Below are 22,517 nucleotides of genomic sequence, written 5' to 3'. Positions count from 1 at the left end.
AAGTCAAATGGCCAAGAAGGAAGAGAAGCAAACACCTTTGATTACAACCCACATTATTTGTGTCTGATTTCCCCAGTTCCCTTTGGGCTCTCCTACCTACCATGGGGAGTCCGCAAGTCTAGACGACAGACTGTAAAACTGTGTTCACATCCCTACACATTCCAACTGTTTTGTTACTCGTGTACATGGCCATTTCAGAAATTCCTAGGTAGTCTGGCATACTAAATGTCGATCACGATTTTCAGCTCTTAGAAACCCACTGTGTATTATTCTAGCCTCAAGTAAGACTTCAAAAATGTGGTTACTCTTGCTTACATTTTCTCTGGAAACTCAGAGAATAGAGAATCAAAGAAAGCGTTTTAAGGTACATGATCTTTTTCTATCCTCCTCAGCTTTCTCTGCTTGTGACTGACGAGAAGACACCATCCTACAGGCCACCATGTATAAGAACAGAAAGAAATGGAGCTGAGTAACGTACAGCAGTTACCTTACAAATGCTGCCGACTGCCTGACCTCTGCCATCCGTATCTAACGCTCTTCCACTTTCCAAGCGCAGTTCAAGGGCACCACAAGAGAACTACTGAAAATATAAGCACGCGAGTGACTTTTAATATTAAAATACTTTATTAAAATGAAGTGCATCCTATCCAATAACTTTATGTATATGAAAACATATATAAAGTTATTGGATAGGATGTACTTCATTAGTCTCTGTTTTTAAAAGCTTTCAACAACAGGTCTGCCGCTAGGCCTGGGGACAGGGCCCCACTGAGAACGCTTTCTTCCAGGAGAGGAATCCGTTTCCGGACTGTGGGGTGGGTCCTGAAATGTTCTACCACATTTTCCTGAATGAGGTTCCACATCCAAACTCTCTGCTGCTTCTGTCGCTTGGCAGTCAGTTCCCCACTGGCAAGCATCACATCCTGGAATTCTTTCATTGTATCCCACAGTTCAGTGATCCCCTCTCCACTTCTGGCAGAAATACGAATTACCTGTTGAAAAGGGAAGAACCAGAACTATATTACTTAAAACGATAGAAAACATTGTCATGGGGACTCTGGCATTTGCCAATTAAGTCTTACAGTCTATGGCAATAGGGAGGCGACAAAAATGAGACATTTTATCATCGTGTCAAAGTAGACATACTGAGAAATATACTAAGGTAACTTACTACGGTTACTAAGTGCGAAGCAGAAATAAGACACGGATTCAAGGTCATATTTTTTAGCTCAGAGGTTTATTTTGACTGGGGATTGCTCGAATGGTCTTCAGAGACCTAAGGGATGAACTGGGAAATGGTCACTCGGATGAGAAGGGCAACGCTACGTAGGTTTCCCTGAGGCCTGAGAGCCAGAAAATGAAACCAAGCTGAGAGAATAGCCCCGTTCCCTCCGTCAAACTGCCTGGTTCAGCAGGTGCTACGAGCACGGGTATCTGCATGGACAAGACAGCTCCAGACGCAGCACAGACAACGTGCCGGGAGCCGACAGCAATACGTGTCATCCTTGTTCTCGTTGTAGTGATTATAGGTTACTCTTTAATAACACAGGGCCCTGCTACAGATAAAGTGTCCGCATCGGTATTACTGCATCACTTACTACGGGGTTTTTTTTTCCTTATGGAAAACATCACCCGACAAGCATAATGGGAAGGAAAGTTACCACATCAAAAGCCTGTTCTCTCCTACTCAAACTCTAACCTAGATAATCAAGTGGTTAATTGCGCCATAATCTTCAGGATGGTTCCTTGCAGAATGGATTTGTCATCACATCCAAATGGCTCGAGCCAAGCATTAAGCAATCTAACTTATCGCCTCACATCTAGTTTTTGGCATCTAGTGGTTGAAGGATTATACTTAAAATCATAACTACACACTCGGTGGCTTTGTCATAATTTTTAAAATTATAATCTCACCTACAAGCAAAGACTGATTATATGTCTAGCTTGGGACTCACATCCTCTCTTCTAACGGGCACAGTCTACTCAGGGTGAAAACTGCAGAACAGAATGCAAGCTGACCTTTGGTCTCCAGACTCCTGAACGCCTGCGGAGTAATTTCAGCGCGCTCACATACTCTGCTTGTATCCTTCGAGCTGGCACGACCAAGTCTCCATCAGATTTGGTTATAGCGACCAGATCTGCCATCTCAATTATACCTCTTTTAATACCCTCGTGAGAAAAAGAAAAGAAAGTGATTTATCTGAAACATTTCATGCCATCAAAAATGGGACACCAGTTACTGCTAAGGTTTTGAAACTCATACACTCCAACTTTTTCTCTGCACCCTCCCAAGCCCTGGGTCCTAGGAATCACAATTATTGACAGAAACTACTCAAAAGCACTGACTCTTGGGATTATGGAAGTCATGTGTAATATCTCTTTCAAATTTGGAGACTAACACGCTGAAATATTCAGAATTAGAGTAAATATATCATCCAGACACAATATGATTGAGTGGCAGGAGAGAGTTCACACTGCCTCATGATGGATTCCACTTCTCGGGACCTAACCCTGCAGGATGCAAAACCATCCATCATTCAGGTGCTTAAAAAGGAAAACACCCACGTCACTAACATGTTCATTTCCAGAAACAGAGTCTTTGAAGTTTTCCTTAAATGTATGTAGCATTTTTTTTTGATTTGCATTTGAGGAAAAAATAACCTGATGGCTAAAAACACCTCAATCTCTTGATTTAAATTATGTTGCATGAAAACACTAGAAAAATCCTAAGGCCAAACCTTATTTGGAAAATGAAGATTTTGCTATCTAAGATTAAAATTCCTTTTCAAATATTTCAAAACGTAACTTTCAATGGTTAAATTCTAAGAGTTAATGTTTCTAAACTGCAGCATCCAGAGTCTGATGTCACTAGTTTTTCAGAATTTTTCAACGGAAGGGGAGGTGCTGTATAATATAGAATTTGGGGACTTCCCTGGTGGCGCAGTGGTTAAGAATCCTCCTGCCAATGCAGGGGACACATGTTCAAGCCCTGGTCCGGGAAGCTCCCACATGCCGCGGAACAACTAAGCCCATGCACCACAACTACTGAGCCTGCACTCTAGAGCCCGAGTACCGCAACTACTGAGCCCACACGCCGCATCTACTGAAGCCCGCGCGCTCTAGAGCCCGTGCTCCACAACAAGAGAAGCCACCGAAATGAGAAGCCTGTGCACAGCAAGGAAGAGTAGCCCCCGCTCGCCGCAACTAGAGAAAGCCCATGCCCAGCAACAAAGACCCAATGCAGCCAAAAATAAAATAAATAAATAGATAAATAAATAAATACATAAATACATAAAAATTTTTTAAAAACAACAGAATTTGTCTGGTCTTTGTCCAAGGTTCCTGGGAGGTAACTGCTAAATCCTCGGAGTTCCTGAGTGATAGGAGTGACTTTGTTATTCGCCATGGGTGCCTGGGACCATACCTGGGTTTACGCAAGATCACTCAGAATGGGGGCTGACCACACCAGAAGAACCAACCACGTGATTAGAGGGTTGGGCCTTTGAGCCATGTGCTAGCAGCCTGACCTCCTCTGGGGAGGGCGGGGGCTGGAGACTGAGCTCAATCATGTGGACAGGGATTCGGTCAACCACACCTACATAATAAAACCCCAACAGAAACCGCAGACACTGAAGCTCAGGAGAGCTCCTTGGCTGGTGATGCACGTGCATGTGCCAAGAGGGAAATGTGTCCTGAGGACACAGAAGTTTCGAGTTTGGGACCCTTCCAGACCTCTCTCTCTGTGTCTCTTCATTTGGCTGGTCCTGATTTGCATCCTTCATAATAAAACTCTAACTGGTACTGCAGTGCTCTCCTGCAGTGCTCTCCTGAGTTCTGTGAGTCATCCTAGTGAATTACCGAACCTGAGGGGTAAGTGGGAACCCCCATGTTTGCAGCCAGTCAGAGGCATGGGTGGCTTGGGAACCCCCGGGTCTGCTGCTGTGTCCGGAGTGAAAGCAGTCTTGGGAGGATGGTGCCCTCACCCTGTGAAGGCTGTGCTAACTCCAGGGAGTTAATGCCAGACTGCACTGCAGGAGGAAAGGAAGAACCCTTTCTACAATATATAAACTACGACAGTGGGATCCCAGTTAAAAGCAAAGGAATATCTCATGAGGACCTTTTCAACCAGCTGTAGCACAAACACCCATGTAACAGTGGTCTCTTGGCTGGAGCTATTCCCCATGTTACAGGTGGAAAGACTAAGTTGTGTCATTAGCTCAAGGTCATAAGTTCTACTACTATAAGTTGGGGAAAAAAAAATAGACAGTTTGCCTTTGACCCGGGTATTTTAGCCAACGTGAATGATGTTTCTTTCCCTATACTAATATCAACTTAATTTACAAAAAACCCACAACATTGGGAATTTGTACTTTCAGAGATGTACACTTTGTGTTTTGGGGGGTGAAAAAGTCAAAATAATTACCTGCAATTCATCTCCTCCTGCTGGTGGCAGTAGTAAAACAAACATGTCAACCATGTCAGCTACGGCAAACTCCGATTGCCCCACACCTGAAATTTTAAATCACGAGTGTATACAAAACATTCACAGGAGTCTGACCTTCTCGACTCCCCTGACCACCACTTCCACTCCAGTTCATCTGCTCATACTCACCGTCACACGCTCGACCTGATCCCACTTTAACCACCACCTCTGAACAATGTGTTAAATGCCACTGCCTCACCCGACGGCAAAGCCGTGATCCTCCCCACCTCTCTCCCGCCCTCGTTCCCACCAGCTCAGTCTCTGACCACATGGAGAATGTGAAGACCTGCGCTCTCTCCTCACTCTCGCTGCTCTTTCTCGGCTTCCCTTTCGCGGGTGAGCAGCTTGAGCGCCTGATTCTAACCTTAGACCAGTCTGGCAGCTTCCTTGCCTTCTCATCCTTCTATCACCCTGCAAAGCCCACCCATGGATCAGTCCTATGTCCGTGTCTCTCCTGCATTAAGTGTCCTGGAGAAATCCCTCAGCTGTGTGGACAGGCGCCACCAGAGGGTCATGGGCTCCAACATTGGCTACATCTTCCTCTTGGTACAGGAAAAGCGATGCCCCTGAACGCCCTCGGGCGGCTTCCTTCCTGTTTCTCACAGTGGCTACTACAGACGCTCACTGTCCCATCATCTCCCCACATGACGATGACTGATGACCGCGGCACCTGCTTCACAGCCGAACAGAGGCAAGGACGCCCTCAGCCTCCCCCCGCCACCCCACAGAGAAGCAGAAACAACACACACTCCGCCTGGCTGCCCCTCCTCGCCGGGCCCAGGGTCAGAAGCATCGGCTGAAGACTGGCCTCTCCTTCCTTCCCACCTCCCCTGGGCTCTGGCTCTGCTTTATCTCCAACCTCGCCTTGTCTACAGGCTCCCGTCCCTCAAACATCCCATGAGTTGGGCTCAAGTCTTTCTCATCTGAAAACCAAACACAACCAGAAAATAAGAAGACAAAAACGCCCAACCTCCTGCCATCATCACCGCGTTTCTTTCTCTTGATAGCTAAACGTCTGGGAAAAGGCAATTTATGCCCACTGTCCTCACGCGACTACGTCACATTAACCTCAATCTGCGTAAATCTGACTCCCACATCCCCCACTCCACTACACCTCCTCTCCAACTCTCTCCTTCCTTGGTGGGGCAGAGACTTCTGGTCGCCCACGCAATGTTCATTCTTCCCTATTTCCTTCCCCCAGGGTCGCTAGGGCCATCAGTGTCCCAGGTGAAAGACCACATGCACCAGACCCCCCGTCAGCCAGAGATGTTAATGTGTGAAAGCAAAAGTCACTGGATGGCGTTTCCAGGAGAGTTCCTTCAAGAGGGCAAAGCCAGCCAGGAGGTATATCGCTTCCGACCCCTTCCCCCTTCCTTATTCCCCCTTCTTCCTTCCTTCTACCTGGAACAGGGAGGTGAGTTAGAGCTTCATCAGCCGTCTTGTATCCATGGGCAACCTTGAGGCTGGAAACGAAGTGCTAAGAATGGAGAGCAGGGAGAACCGCCCCCCCTCCCTGGGGCGCTGTAGAACCACCCAGCCCTGTGGGCCTGCCTGCCTCCAGGCTTCTTTTATTTACAAAAAAAACAAATACACAAACAAAACCCACCCTCTTCCTTGTTTGAGTCAGAGATAGTTTGAGTCTCTGAAACATGCAGCCAAACACAACTTTCAGTTAATATGTGTGATTTTATGGTCCTCTTCCCCCTTGATTCTCCTACCACTACTCAGGCAACTTTTCCTCCACCTGCCCTGAGACGATGGACTCCTGGACTCCAGCCCATGTCTTCACTCCCTGCCTTCATGCCCCATGATCTAAGGATCCTGCGCAAAATGCAGTGCCCTGACTGGGCCACGTTCGCTCACTCCTGTGTGTTTCGGTCAAGGCCCTTTAGCCCATACTTTACTTAACTCCAACCCTCCCTTCAAAACTGAGTTCAGGGGCTTCCCTGGTGGCACAGTGGTTAAGAATCCGACTGCCAATGCAGGGGACACAGGTTCGAGCCCTGGTCCAGGAACATCCCACATGCTGCGGAGCAACTAAGCCCGTGAGCCACAACTACTGAGCCTGCGCGTCTGGAGCCTGTGCCCCGCAACGGGAGGGGCCGCAATAGTGAAAGGCCCGCGCACCGCGATGAAGAGTGGCCCCCGCTCGCCGCAACTAGAGAAAGCCCGCGTGCAGCAACGAAGACCCAATGCAGCAAAAATAAAATTTAAAAAAAAACAAAAAAAACTGAGTTCAACTGTCACCTCCTCCCTGAAGTCTTCCCTGATCCCCCAAATCTGAGTCAGGTTGTGTCACAAACATTGATCACACAGTAATATAACAAATTGTCTCTCCACGGGAATGTGAAGTTCTTGGGGTTTCCTTTTTCAGTATTTTCGTTGTGCGTAACCACGTGCTGGGGATATAAAGGTGAAATAAAACATGAGGTGCCCAACTACACTAATCTTCTTAGTGAATACTGCAGACATATGACTCTGCTTAAATAAAATGGGTGTTATGTTAAAGTAGTGTTTCCATAGGTCAGCCTAATGCTGACAGCTCTCCTCCAGCACTGAGAACATACCGCCCTGTATAACAGTTATCCAGACACAGGGCTCACCTTTCTTTTCTTTAATGGTAAGGATTATAGCCTATATACTCATATCTCCTACAGAGTCTGAGATAGCTTATATTTAATTACCTCTTTAGTAAGCATCTGCTGAATGAACAAAATGAAATTAGCCGTCATTCATCTTTATACAGCATTCATTTTAATAGTATTTTATTGTTATAGAATAGAAAATCACACTCACCCACGGTTTCAATAAGAATTATGTCATATCCGGCTCCTTCGCACAACAGAATAGCTTCGTTTGTGGTCCTTGTCACACCTCCTAAAGTACCTCTAGTAGGAGATGGCCTGATGTACGCATTCATATCTCTTGATAACTCAGTCATTCGGGTTTTATCACCTAAGAGTGATCCTAAAACACAGAGTTACATTTTATAATCATGGAACACCTATAAGGGCCAATTATCAATCAGCCAATTCCTAGGGGAAGTGCTTTAGGACATTTCTCCCCAAACCGCAAATTGTATTTCATATTATTAAGCTTTTTTCCAACACCATGTATGTAATGATGCCAAATTCATCTATTTAACGTTTTAAGCCCCTCAAAACCTATAATGGCTCCCACTGACTAGAGGTTCAAATCTAGATTCTTCAGTCTTGCATTGGAGGCCCTCAGAATGCTAGCCTACCTTACCTGTCCGATTTCAGCTTCACTAATCCCCAAATCAACCTGCCATTCCAGTTGGGGTGGTTTCTTTACTGTCCTCTTAACGTTGCTGTGTTTATCGTTCTCAGCTGGGAGTGATTTTTTCCCCCAGAGGATACTTAGCAATGTGTAGAGATATTTGTACTTGTCACAACTGGAGGGAAGGGTGTTCCTGGCATCTCATATGTAGAGATCAAGGATACTGTTAAGCATCCTTCCATGTGCAGGACAGCTGCCCACAACAAAGAATGTCATTAGTGCCAAGGTTGAGAAACTCTGCTTTAACTGAGTTGCTTGTCTATAGGACCATGTCTTACATATTTTGTGCACTGAATGCTTGTTCACAGTAGGCAATTAACGTAATGCTTGTGGAATAGAACCGTTGCTGTTTCCGTGTGTACTGCGGTATTTTGGCAAACATCAGTACCTGCAAATTCTAGAAGACTGAAAGCCCTGGAATTAGTGAAATTACCTTTACCTTCTTTCCTTTAGCCACGTAGTAACATTTGAAGGTGTAGTGCTGTTCTAACCTGAATTTTAATTTCTGCTCAAGAGCTAACCTTTCCAAAGCTGCTGCTAAACATTGAGGAGTCCCTTAAAGATATGATCTTTTCCCTGATGATTCCAGTTTCGACTTCTCATAGGTTCTAATGCCCCAGCATACACCTACCACAGAGCTCAACTACCTTATTTACTGTACATAAAACTTTGTTCTAAAGTAATTTTCTGGGTGAAATCATCTCTGTGTAAGTCAACAATCTGCCAAAGCTACACTTTAAATTATTATCCTATAGATCCCAACACACCGAACTAAACCCTTATGCAATTACTCTCCCATATAATTGTCTTTGCCAGTGAATCTAAAACTGGTGACTGCAGAGCCTTAGGGAGGTCTCCAAGCTCCCACCGCAGGGGGCCTGTGAGTCCAAAGCACAGCAAGGATTGACTACAGGCTTCTCAAACTTCAATGGAATGTTATTTTCACATGTATCTACTGTTACAATGAAAAGGTAAAATTGAATACTTACAGTGTCCTGTTTATCCTTGCATAGTTTTTTCTTTCAAAGTCTTTGTATTTTTACCCAAGAAAAGGACCTTCATTTTTGGTTTGAGAAAGGTTAGGAACCACATAGCTATGTAACTTTAATCAGGTTATCTTATGTCACCATTTCTGCTACTCTTATCTCAAACTATTGTTTTCTTTTGCTATTGCAAGTATTCTAGAGTATTATGATGGTGCGGGGAAAATCTTTGCACCTGTGTGAAAATGAAGGTCACTATAAATAAATTCTTTGTTCAAGTGCTTACCTTTCACAAAGTTCTTAGACTATAAAAAAAGCTAATACACTGACATGGATTTAATCTTGAACTTTGCGAGTATAAATTTTACTTTACGGTTAACCCTTTCATTATAGTGAATCAAAAACTGTGAATGTTCTCAGCTAAATTTCTCAATGGATGGTAATAGGAATTGTTGTCCACCTCTCTATTGACCTAAAGTCCCTGAAATATATCGTATTTATTTTTTAGCATTAAACCCACAGGATAGAAACCAAACCCTTCCACAAAGCACTCTGTATTTCCCCCTTCGCAACACACACTACATTGTAATGGCCTGTGTGCACCTGTCTGTTTCCCTCATGAGATATAAAGCTCCATAAGGCCAAGAGAACTGCATCTTATTCAACATTAAACAACACAGTACCTTTTTTGTACAGGGCCTCGCCTATGATAGGCGCTGAAATACCTGTTAAATGAATAACTGTCATGTGAGATGCTTCAATCATAAGGAGGGGTAAGGGAAGAAAAAGCTTTCCTGAGTATTTATATAGTATGATTTATGTTTCCCTTAAATGATCCTTTGGGGAACTTAGCTTATTCATTTTATCTCTGATGAGCTGCAAATTAAACTTTGAGTGACTGCACGACCTCAGGGCAGTAAGTAATTTCTGAGCACTGTGTGCTGCCAGGAACAGAGCATATCACATGGTCCCTCTAAGAGCTTTCTGTTTAACTGAACACGTAATATAAACAGGTGACAAGTTAAATAGAGCAGGAAGATTTATTTTAAACTTGAGACGTTACAATAATATGAGGAAATTAATGAGTAAGAAGTCATTTTCTGAACTGAGTAGGGGCTGATGGAGCCAGGAAAAACAGTAAAAGGAAAAGGGGCTGAGCCTCAGGTGTGATAGACAAAGGGGTGAAATTGGCTTTTGATCATCTGCAACTTCTGGCGCCTGTTCTCCTAGTTCTCTACGTACGCAGGCTACTCCTAGGTTACCTGTAAGCTAACCTCCCCTGGAGAACCCGATGCCCCAAACACCTCCCTCAGCCTCCACCTCACACCCACCACCTCCCTTCCTTCACTGAGACCAAACTCAGCGAAAGGTTAGAAGACACCCGTCTGTGCAGATTCCCCCTAAACTGTAACGGAGAGCCGGGTCCACTCCACGAGCCCCTGCTCTGCAATTTACGAAGCAGCAGCAATACTCACCACCACTAGTACAAGAAGAAGGGTCCACAGCCAGCACAGATAATTTGTGCCCTCTCTCAGTAAGCATTTTTCCAAAATATTCTATAAAGGTTGATTTCCCAGCACCAGGAGGCCCAGACAATCCTATGGTGGAGACAGACTTTGCAATTTAATGAAATAAGTGAAATCAGCACCATGATGAGTTCTATTGAAATACTAGACTACCTTCTACTTCTCCTAATTTATTAAAACCATCGTTAATGTAGTTTAACATTTCCTAAAGCGGTAAACGAAAATCTACCTATTTATCTCGTCCCTGAGTAATAGGGATACAGGAGGGAGAGAAGTCGGAGTTCCATATGTTCACCAGATTCACTTTTAAAAATTACAAAATGTGATTTGCCTTTTTAGTATAACGTAGAGCTTTTGGGGCAGACTTCATTGCCTATGTTGTTAATGTGCTGACTTTCTCCAACAACTGCCCACCTCTCATCATGATCAGTAATTATTCCACCCACCCCGATTCTGTCCATGCTATGTTCCCACTGGAAAAACAACCCATTACTCCAGAAATTCCCAGTGATTGAGAAAATAGTTTTCTACTTATGAAATACAATTTTTTCATCTCACTCATAACTCAAAGAGAATAATATAAACTGAATCCTGAAAAATAAACTTTTTTTTATCTTAAGAAAGGCAGAAAATTCCCCTACTTGGAGAGTTAGCAGACAATGGCAGGCAAGAACACAAACTCTGGAGCCAGTCGGCCAGTTCTATTTCTAGCTCTACCTCTTATGAGTTGTGTAATCTTGGGCAAGTCACTTAATCATTCTGTACCTGAGTATATTCTGCCATAAAATGGATATAAGAGCACCTATTTCTTCAGGTTATTGTGAGGAGTAGATGAGTTAATTTTGCAATATGTTTAGAATAGCACATGGCATCAAGAGATATATAACTATATGTTCAATAAAATCTATAAAACATAAGCACTTAATTGTAACTACATTCAAAAGTATGTATGGCATATGGTACGCTTGGCTCCATACCACAATTTTCAGGGCAGGTCTCTGTCTTAATGGGTGCTGAATAAACATTTGTTGCTTTTATTTACCATGGTGATAAAACAACTGCAACAAAGACTCAGGTTTATCTGGCCTCATCAGGTCCAGATGGAAGAACCAGAATAGTGCTGCAAATTTATGAGTTGCTAGTTATGTATGAGTTGCTGGTTAACTCTAGGTATTTCTAGACATTTTCTCTTCAAAGATTCTCTACAGCCTAATAAGTAAACACTTTGTCATAACTGGAATTTCTCTTTGGGAATTTGCTATTTTGTCCACAATACATAAAGAGTATTAACACCCAGCGCAGTACTCTCAAAAAGAGAGTCCCCGCAGTGAGGGCAGAAGAATAAGGGGTGGGGAAAATACGGACTCGTACACACAGCAGTTGGTGAGCTCTTTTTGAAATTATCTTTAAAGCATTAGGTCCCATTACCCTAAAATCTAGGAGGTTTTAGGCCCCATATTGCAAATAAACTGAGACGTAAGTAATGCTAATCCACTTTTAAGTCTATTTACTCATTCCTCACACAATTTCTGCACTTTGTCTACCATTTTAAGTTGTTTATAGTGGGAGGGTTGGTTGGAATCACCTAGTTTGCCATCACGAAAAGCGTTCGTTCCACCCAAAACTTGCTTAATTCCTTCTGGTCAAACACACCTAGGTTGTTCTATAATGCACAGCTTCGAAAATATAACAAGCTTATTTGCAATTACAGAAACAGGTCAATTGTTCAAGAAGTGAACACCTAATATTTTTAGACAGCAAATGAACATGGTGTCTCCTTTAAAATGCATTTTGGTATTGAGTTGGCTGTGCTTAGAGCCAAGCCATTTCCAGAAACTCTAATAAACAAGTATCTGAGGGACCTCCCTGGTGGCGCAGTGGTTAAGAATCCACCTGCCAATGCAAGGGACACGGGTTCGAGCCCTGGTCCGGGAAGATCCCACATGCCGCAGAGCAACTAAGCCCATGCGCCACAACTACTGAGCCTGTGTGCCACAACTACTGAAGCCCACGTGCCTAGAGCCCTTGCTCCACAACAAGAGAAGCCACCGCGATGAGAAGTCCGCGCACTGTAACGAAAAGTAGCCCCCGCTCGCCACAACTAGAGAAAGCCCGCACGCAGCAACGAAGACCCAACGCAGCCAAAACTAAATAAATAAACAAATTGATTTAAAAAAAAAAGTATCTGAAAGAAGTGAGACTTGCTTAGAGAAAAAACTAATGAAACACCTAAGAAGTAGAATTCTGAAATGTGATAAGGATAATTATGGTTGATATAACCACAACAGCAGGGAAGTCACTTTAGACTATTAAGCAGAAGTTCTACTGAGAGAAAGGAGTAAACTGGTGAACAGTTCTTCCTGCACACGTTTCTGTTCTGGGAGCCACAGCGAGATCCCTGCCAAAAGAGAAATCTCACCTTATTCTCTTAAAATACAGAGCCTTCGTTCAAATGGCCACTGCATTTCCCACCACATAACAAGACTAATATTTACAAAGAAAAGGCATTCAAAATTCATTCCAAAATTCTGCAAGTACAAAAAAATCCCCACTAGATCATAAGCTATTTAGACTTATTTTAAAAGAAGAGAGAATTTAGAAAAATATTTACTGGACCGACAAAAAATAAAAACAAAAAAACCCAAAAAAACAAAGACTGACCCACTCGAAATGCTAGTGGTTTTCCTTTTAATTTTTCTTGTTCTCTGTGGTGGACCAACACTTTCTGAAGAAGCACCTGGGCTAACTCTTTCTTCCTGTTGTGAGTTGATTCTATAAGAGTTATGGCCTCTGCCAAGCAGGCCCTTTGCCCTTGGATTAAACCAGTATAAAGCTCAGCCACAAGCCTTTGTTCTTTATCAGAAAGTCCTTCTGTTTGTTCCTTTAAGGTTGTTTGTAGACATAATGTTCTCGTTAAACCATCTGACGGCAGCATCCACTTTGCATGATGGAGTCCGAGAGCACTGAACGGCTGAGCACATGGGATTCCTGACCTGAGGTGAGTACTTGAGGGTACGATGAAGTGGTAACGTCGGAGAAGTGTTCTTAAAAGGACTTTAAGGAAGTCCCGGTGAGGATGTTGGAGCAGCATGGGAATATTCATTTTGCCTGTAACTGAAGAAAATGCTGGACGTTTTTTGGTTCAGTGCGATTCGTGACTCCCTAAGAGAAAGAAAAACATATTTTGCCAGTTCAACATGCAACTAAGATACTGAAGTAGTACAACTGCAAGCTTAGTGTTCTCCCTAGATTCTAAACCACACATACATAATCAGGGGTTTTGGTTGTACAGAGGCATGAAAGTTTCTTCCCAAACTTAAGAGCAAAGACTCCCTCCTTGTCCACAGTTAATATTCAGAGTAACCCAAATCATGAAACTACTGCTCTGCTGTGAAGTCCAGTGCACATTAAAATTTTCTTTTTTAAACAAAAAACAAACATACCAAAAAAAAAAAACAAAACCCAATAGAGTAGAAATTCTATGTCATGATTATTTTCTTCCGTCTACAAACCTTACATCCATCATAACAATGTCCTCAGATCGAATATACCCTATTCGGAAGCTCATTCAAAAGGTTAAAAAAAAGTCCCTCCGATGCTGGCCTTTCATTCATCTCCATAAAAGAAAGGTGATTAGTAAGGCAGGCATTCAGGCAAAAGTTTAGATCCATGTATGTATTCAGTAGACTGACCTGGCACACAGACATACACAATGAATGGCCTAACATAAGCACACAAACCACCACCACAAGCCTTCGTGTGGAATGAACTGTGAGGACGGTCTGGAACCTGATCCAGGGCATCTCAAGGTACGGTCAGAACCACCTTGGTGCTTATTAAAAACGCTTATCCCCAGCCCCAGGAATCAGAATCTCCGTGGGTAAGCACACTAAAGTTTGAGCCACTATGCAATTGGATGAGGACCCTTCACTTAGATGTACTGATATTCTCCGCTTCAGACTGTATTAGACAATGAAGGCTGACAGGGTCCACTGAGAGTCAGGAGAGTGTGGAGGTTATGAGCCAGGGCCACTCTGCGTCTCTGCCACTTAAGCTATGATGTCCTTAGGCAAGTTATTTAACCACTCGGTGCCTCAGCTTCCTCTTGAGTTAAGAGACTAGAGAAGAGACTAGGAAAGCTAGAACAAAATGAGTTAATTCATATAAAAGGCTGGGAACAGTGCCTAGCACATAGTAAGACCTCAATAAACATTAGCTTTTATTACTACGACACCAATTTATAAAACTTTAGTAGAAATTAGGTCATAGACCTAGCTGCCAGTGGCAAACTAAAATTTACAGACAAACGATACATAACACCTACCAAGTCTGCATTTATGATTATTTGAAATTTTTGGTTTTCAAGTACCTTGTAGCACATGAAATAAATTACCTTGTGGCTCCCAAGTCCCTCTCTAAATTGTGTTCCAAGGCCAGCACAAAATTAATTTTAGCTAAATAATGTTTTATTAGGAAAAAGAAGAAACATTTTAAGATTTTTTTATTGTTAGAAATATAACTGCTCATTTTACTATTAGTCTTCTAAAAGGACAATTTATTTTAAAATGTGTAAAAATGTTTCTAAAAAACAATTTTAAAACATCCACTACCACCCTTCACACAAACACACAAAAAGACATTTAAAACAAACAAACAAAAAATTAAGAGGTGCTCTATTCTGGAAGCTCTCTTTCGATACCACCTTTAAACACACTTCTTTCTCATCCATACCACCACCACTGCCACCAGACTAGAAAGCGCACAGGCAAGGCTATTTTCTGAGCAGGTACTACCTTCCAGGTCCCAGGCTAGGTTGGTTACAAACATAATAGTGATAATAGTGTCTTTGAGGGTGGTGACAGTGATATTTTATTATGTTCCAGTTACTGTACTATAAACTTCTGTATTAGTATTCTAAGGCTGCTGTAACAAATTACCACAAACTTGGTGGACTAAAACAACAGAAATTTATCCTCTCATGGTTCTGGAGGCTGGAAGTCAGAAATCAATGTGTTAGCAGGATGTCACTCCCTCCAAAGGTCCTAGAAGGGGACTCTTCCCTCCAGGGGCTCCTCAGCTCACGGCTGCAACACTCCAATCTCTGCCTCCGTCTTCACACGGCCTACTCTTTGTGTCTCTCCTCTGTGCAGACATCTGTTGTTGAATTGGGACCATTCAGATAATCCAAGATGATCTCACCTCAAGATGCTTAACTTAATTACATCTGCAAAGACCCTTTTTCCAAATAAAGTCACATTCTTAAGTTCCAGGGATTAGGACGTGGACATATCTTTTTGGAGGCCACCATTCAATCCACTACACCTCCTTAGGTGGACAGCCTCCTTATCTTACCCTAAATGACGTAATCCCAGCACTTCAACAGCTCACAGAATAATAAACACCGGTGTTCAAAGAAAGAACAATGTGCTGTGGGAACAGACAAGGTTACAGAAACTAACTCTCCTGTGGGAGGAGAGGGTTCAAGTCATGGAGGAGTCTGTGTCAGGGCTGGGTCTGAAAGGTTAAGCAAAGCTGAAGAAGGATGAGGCAGGCCTTCTAGGCTGAGGACATACTTGTACAGAGGCCGAGCTGGGACTTGGTCTCTTCCCTGCCATATCAGAGAAGACTGAGTAATTCAGTGAAGCAGAAACATGGCACATATACATATGGAACTAGTGATAAAAAATGAAGCCCGATCAGGATGTAAATTGAGGCCAAGGAAGTAGATTTTGTCTCAGTGGAGGAGAAACAACAGAGATCTTCAGGGAGGGCAGTGACCTAATCAACTTTGGTTCTTAGGAAATAACACTAGGAGCAGCGGCAAGAAGTCAAGAGTGACCAGATCCTGGTAACATACAGCCCAGCCTAGCAAAGACCCAAAAGAGATGATGGGGACCTGGACCAAGGCAAGGCATTAAGGGACGGAGAAGAGAAGCCAGATTCAAGACCCTCTTGTCCACATTAGGATCCCCAAAGCTTGCCATGGAGCCTGGCACATGGCAATTGTTCAAAAAAACGCTAATCTGAACTTATTTCATTTCCCACTTGCTCGTCACTCAAGAGTTTATGAACCATTTTGAAATACTTTATTTCACTTATTTCACTTTATTCTCCCAGACAATTCCATGAGGACAGTTGCATAGTTATTACTATTCTCACTTAATAAGGGGAAACCAAGAGTGAGTTAGGTGACTACAGTCATAACCAGTGGCAGGGCCGGGACTCATATCCAGGTCTTTTGACTCTCTGTGGCATTTTGTCTTAATAAATTGTTTTAGAATAAAGGAGAGCTCCTTTGGCTAAGAGGGAAAAAGATTAGTAACTCTGCCCCTCCCAAAGTGGAGCAAAGAATGGATTAGATTTAAAATATGCCCTTTTATTAATTCCAGATCTTGGTGTCAACTCTAGATTCTCGTATAAAAAGAGGAGTGGGGCATCCCTTGTGGCGCAGTGGTTGAGAATCCCCCTGTCAATGCAGGGGACACGGGTTCGAGCCCTGGTCCAGGAGGATCCCACATGCCACGGAGCAACTGGGCCTGTGCGCCACAACTACTGAGCCTGCGCTCTAGAGCTTGCGAGTCACAACTACTGAGCCCAAGTGATGCAACTACTGAAGCCCGCACGCCTAGAGCCCGTGCTCCGCAACAAGAGAAGCCACCGCAATGAGCCCGCGCACCGCAATGAAGAGTAGCCCCCGCTCACTGCAACTAGAGAAAGCCTGCGTGCAGCAACGAAGACCCAACACAGCCAAAAATAAAAATAAATAAAATAAATAAATTTAAAAAAAAAAAAAAAAAAAAAAAGAGGAGTGGTGTCATGCCACATTAAGGGAACACCAAATAACCCTCCACATTTGAGTATGGAATGATTATGGCAGGCTGTTTATCTTCATTTTGTTTCTTTTTCTTTCTCTCTCTTCTTTCCCCCCTTAGGCCAAGATGAAAAATTAGTTTACATTTTCTGTGCAAACCTTATCAGCAGGAGATCCCAATAATGTATTAGGTGACACAACAGACCAAATTTCTAAAACTTTTCAATGTTTTCTTGCTCCACAGAATAATTCACACCTGACAACGAAGTACACAACATACTTAAACTCACTTTAACCACATCAACCAGATTTTAAAGGAGTTCGTAAATTTTTTAAAAGCCAATATAACTCTGCCTTGTATGAACACCTTTCTGCCCTTATTTACATGTCACAGGCAGAACAGACTAAGTCTACTAGAGTGGCAAAGTCATGCAGGTAGGGAGAAGGACTTCCCACCTGCTCGTGTAACTAAGCAGCTTTTCCTGCTTTCTTATGGAAAGAAATCTAATAACTTGGCCAATAATCAAATCAAACTGTTTCAATGAATTTTCACGACTCTTAAGAGTATGGCTTCAACCTACAATTTTACACTGAGCACTACCAAAATAAGAGAAATTTTGCAGCCTTTACAACACACAGTAAGATACCTCAAAGCACCGCCATTCCTAAGAAACCAGAATGTCAACTTATTAATATATAATGAAAAACATCAAGTAAGCAAAAATACTGAAATAGGTTGGGTAAGTGCATCCCCTTCCCTGCAAGAGGGTTCATATGGACAGCAGCATTTTAAGGTGCTAGTTTTCCACATTTGTTTTCCTCCAAAATATCTTTTATATCCATTCCATTCTCTCCACCATCATGCCCGCATTACTATAACGACTTTCAAACTCTGATCAAAGTCCATAGGAAGAAATACACTTACATCAGTCAACACACAGGCATATATATAACTAAAAGTTTCATAAAACATTATTTAACCCTATTACATGTGATATCCTCTAATACTCTTTTCTATTTTTTTCTTAAAATGCAGATTGCAATCTACCAACAGGCACAATCTACTATAGCCATTTCTATGGTCATTATTAACCATCTTCCATACTACCACTTATCCTCATAAAATGTAAATCTGATGCTATTACTCCACTGCTTAAAACACTTTAAAAGTTCCCTCTATCTTATCTGTTAAAAAATTTTTTTTTCTGTGATTTACCAGTTCATTCATTCAGCAACTATATTGAGAATCTACCATATGCTAGGCACTCTGCTAAGGCCTTGGAATACACTCGTGTACAGGTCCAACATGGCTCCCAACATCATGAAGTTTACAATCCAGCCAAGACAGTCATCACATAAATCTTTCATACTCTTTATGAGTGCTCTTATCCATTTCTCCAACTTAACTCATCCCCCTCCTCCACTTTTACCATATTGCTGTAACTATTCTGATCTGCACAAAGGTTCCAGAAAAACCCACACTCTTTTATACATCTTGGGCATTGTCCATGATGTTCCTTCTGATTGGAATGCCTTAATCATCTCACAAATTCCTCCTCAGCTGTCAAGACCAACTCAAGAGTCTCCTCCTCTATAGACAGTTCCCTGGCCTCCTTTCTATACCCCTTCAGTCATCATTTCTATCTCCTGTCATCATGTACTGGTCACATCCCTCTATTACAGTGCTAATCACATCGTTGTGTGACCATTTCTTAAGATGTCAGTCTTGCCTAGACTGAGTTATCGTTGGATCCACAGCATAAGTTTATGGCTCACAGAATAGATGAATGAATGTATGCTATAGTTTTGTATGGGTCAATAACTCCATCATGCTGATTACTCAGTTGATCAGTGTTCGAAAACTTACATTTTTCTAGATTTCACAGTATAAATATATTTTTAGGACTTCCTTCTTAAAGTCCGATTTCAGTATATGGATGTTTTCCTTCATTAAAAATTTGCTCGGCAGCAGCCAGTCTGACTTGGAATATTTGTCTTGAAATTGATCCAATGAATATTCTCCATTTCAATAACTACTCTGGCAAGAAAAAGCATCCAGGATTTCCAAAATCAATACATTAGGTCAGTGTCTGCGGCACAGCACAGTTCATACAGGCGAAGCAGTGTTACACCATGTGTTTCTATTCCTCAATGCTAATCACTTTTGATGTGAAGATAAGCTGTCAGATGCCATTAATCTGGTTACCATCTCCCATCACCCCCCACAGGAGGCTTTACTTTCTCCTTTTCAAATAATTTCAGGAAATTTTGGTAGAACAGAATGACTTTTTAAACAAGCAACTTTTAAATAGGTCGCTGTTATAGCAGAGTAATACAGAACACATACTGAATTCATGCAGGGAATATTCTAAAGTTCTCCGTCCACTTTACCTTTTATCACTCTCTGTTAAGACTCCTATTTCCCAATTTCTACTTTTAGGTTTCAATCTTCTGGGGAAGTCTTGATTTTTCTAAATTCCATCACCAGTCAATGTTCTGATTCATTTCCACTGCTACTACCCTAGTTCAAATCTGAACTAGTCTTAAGGGGCTCTGAGACTAGCTATGGGACCTGGGCAGTCTCTACTATTCTCCATATGAAAATATTAAGACTTACACATCAGGGCCAAAGTGAGTATGAAATGAAATTGCGTGCATGAGAGGGCCTGGTATTGACAGGTGTTAATCAACTCTAAGGAACCTTCTTTCTCTCTTCCCCAGACCTCCATCTTGGACGTCACAGCAAGACTCATACTGAACCATGAATGTGATCTCCTTACTAATCCACCTCAAATTCCTCCAATAGTTTCCCACACCCTAGGACAGTAGTTCTTAAAGTGTGCTCCCAAGATCAGTAGCCTCTCCATCAACTGAGAACTGGTAAGAAGGGGAAATTCTCAAGCCCCACCCCAGACCTTCGGAATCAGGAACTCTGAAGGTGGAGGTCAAGCCTGCCACCGTCTCACAAGCCTGCCAGGTGATTCTGATGTAAGCTCAACTCTGAGAACCAGTGCCGGAGGATAAAGTCCAGTCTGGCACTGAAGGGTCTCCCAAACCAGTTTTCCTCCATTTACTGCACTTGCCTTCTCAGACCTCTCCTAAGGAGAGCTTACGCATTATCTTCCAAACCTGCTGTTCACGTTCCCCACTGAGATTTTACTCACTCGTGACATCCTTCACCTCCACGACACCTCTCCGTTTCAACCTAGCTTAAACCCCAGTTTTCTTAAATCCCTTCCCATCACAGTTTCCAGGAATTTCTTCCTCATTTGACTCCAATTATTTCTGAGTACTCAGGTGATAATCTGCAGATGTCACAAACTGCCTGTTCCTGGCCCCCAGAGGGTGTGTGAGTGCATAACTGCATGGGTTGCCAATAATATTAAAAATCAAGAAAAAGCACGAAGAGATAGATTTTTGGCCTGTGTCGGAGAAAATCATATCTGTGTATGAGGGACCCACATTCCCACATGGCAACAATCAGCTGAGGGGTACTCGTTTCAAGCATTCACCAGCACTTTCCATGCCAAATAAAGGATTTTCGATATCTTCAAATATCTCCAACTGTAACTTACATTTCTTACCATTATATAACTTTTCACGTTTCTTTTGTCTCTCCTAATAGAATACAGCCCTTAAAAGAACTGAACTGTCTGGTTCTTATTACCTTGCACACAAAACAATATGAAGTTTTTACTACATAAAAGAACATTCTGGACATTGTAGACCCCAAAATGATTAGCAATCTGCACAGCCTTTCGGGAAACTTTTGGTTTTCTACCAACTTGGTTGGAAAAGCTACAGTAGTGTTTGTTTCCCGAAGTATATGTATTAAGGGACAACTCTCAAGATAATTAAATTTTTTCAGGCCATTTTGGCTTAGATTGTCTTTCATTTTCTAATGATAAAAACAAATTATCTGAATACAGTATGTCTGCTGGAAGAGACCTAGTCCGCGCCCGGCACAGTATTTGACAGAACCTAGATGCTGTTTGTGACTTTCAGTTTGAACCCTATTTTTATATCCTAGATTTTATTCCATAAAAGATGAGTTTTAATTTCCCTCTTTGGTAGCAGCTAACCTGGACTATTGTGCCTTTTTCCGACCCATCCTCTGGTTAACAATTCGCCAGGTTTGGCAGCGGCAAGGGACCAGCCACCTTACCAAAACTGCCTTACTGTGGCACAACGGTAAACTCACAAGCCTGTCCAAAATGATGAAAAATTTAAAACGCTGTTTAAAGAGAATTTCCTTTCTAAGGAGAAAACCAACCTCTGAACCCATTTTGCCGACGCCTGCTTGTCCACACACTTCCCGCACCCCCGACATCATCCAACTCAATAATAGTCTCTTCTTCCTTCCCCCTCCCCAAATCCTCCAGGGGGCGCCCCCGACGCCGACGTGGGCTCCCCGGCGGCCCGAGGCGGGAACCCCGCCGGGCTCCGGACGCCGCGCGCAACCCCCAACCCCTACTCACCCACCCGCGACCACGGAAGTACAGCCCCGCCCCACCACGCCCCTTCCGCCGGGCCGGTTCGCCCCGCCCCGCGCTCGGGCGCGCAGGCGCAGTGCCCACTGCCGGCGCGTGGGGCAAGAGGAGCGGCCGGGGACCGGGCGGCGGCGTGGGGTGTGGCCTGGGTCCCGGCGGACTTGGCCGCGAGTTACGGGGCGGAAGGCCAGTGAGCCTTGAAGGCCTGCGAGCCCGCGAAGCTTAAGGAGGTCCGCGGGGCGCCGGGCAGCCGTCAAGGAAGTGCAGCGGGGGAGGGCGCTTGACGGTGTTCACGGGTAGCTTTTGCTCTCCTGTAGCTCCAGATCGCCTCCGAAGGTCGAGGGTAATGTCCATCCTCTCCCGGGCTTGGCGCTTCGCGAAGCCCTGGAGATGAAGCCCGAGTCCAGCCCGGCCCCCGCATCCTGCGGCGGTCCAGAGACGAAGACCTCTTCCTAACTCTCCCTGGAAGCTAAGAAGTATGGGGTGAAGGGCGGGACATGGGGACGTTTGACAGCCTGGTGAAATTAAGGGAACTCAAACTCCGCAAAGCAATTTCCAACCTGTGGGAGTAAATGCTCAACGTTCTGTACAACTCAAGCTTTTAATGCATGGCGTGGTTTTTAACGGCGGAAGGACTCGCAGTTTTTTCTCTTAAAAGTTACCCATTTGTATTGATTAATATTTCGTAAGTTGTACCAAAAGCAAGGACTCACGCTCACCGCCCTTGGAAAGTCGTCAGAGGGGGAGAGGCTCTCGCCTTAAATGGAGGTGAAAACGAACATGCTTAATATTTGCTACCTCACTGCGGCTAAGAATGGTAACTCATTATTTTGAAAAGCTGTTGAATCCTGTAAAAGTAGAAAAACCTGAGTTTGAGTTCCAGGACTTTTAGGAAAAACTGATGTCTCCCAAATGTTTGCTGTA

At 43.3% G+C, this 22,517-nt stretch overlaps 1 protein-coding gene across 4 annotated transcripts; it reads right to left on the bottom strand.

The window, feature by feature from the left end:
- Positions 1 to 691: 691 nt before the first annotated feature.
- On the bottom strand, positions 692 to 21,604 carry MMAA (metabolism of cobalamin associated A). 4 transcript variants are annotated; one of them, XM_068542572.1, is made up of 7 exons: positions 21,582 to 21,604; positions 12,954 to 13,454; positions 10,242 to 10,364; positions 7,280 to 7,450; positions 4,424 to 4,509; positions 2,020 to 2,169; positions 692 to 992 (listed from the first exon to the last, which is right to left on the bottom strand). In XM_068542572.1, exons 2-7 carry the CDS (start codon positions 13,393 to 13,395, stop codon positions 705 to 707), a joined length of 1,260 nt encoding a protein of 419 aa, XP_068398673.1. In that variant the 5' UTR covers positions 13,396 to 13,454; positions 21,582 to 21,604; the 3' UTR covers positions 692 to 704. The 4 variants fall into 4 exon arrangements, with proteins under 4 accessions (XP_068398673.1, XP_068398672.1, XP_068398674.1 ...); XM_068542571.1 differs by lacking the exon at positions 21,582 to 21,604 and adding an exon at positions 21,377 to 21,547; XM_068542573.1 differs by lacking the exons at positions 12,954 to 13,454; positions 21,582 to 21,604 and adding an exon at positions 21,377 to 21,545.
- Between the last annotated feature and the right edge of the window lie 913 nt (positions 21,605 to 22,517).

The sequence above is a fragment of the Eschrichtius robustus genome, chromosome 4, assembly GCF_028021215.1.
Source record: "Eschrichtius robustus isolate mEscRob2 chromosome 4, mEscRob2.pri, whole genome shotgun sequence".
In the NCBI taxonomy this organism is placed as follows: domain Eukaryota; kingdom Metazoa; phylum Chordata; class Mammalia; order Artiodactyla; family Eschrichtiidae; genus Eschrichtius; species Eschrichtius robustus.
This window is presented reverse-complemented; position numbering and strand designations above follow the sequence as displayed.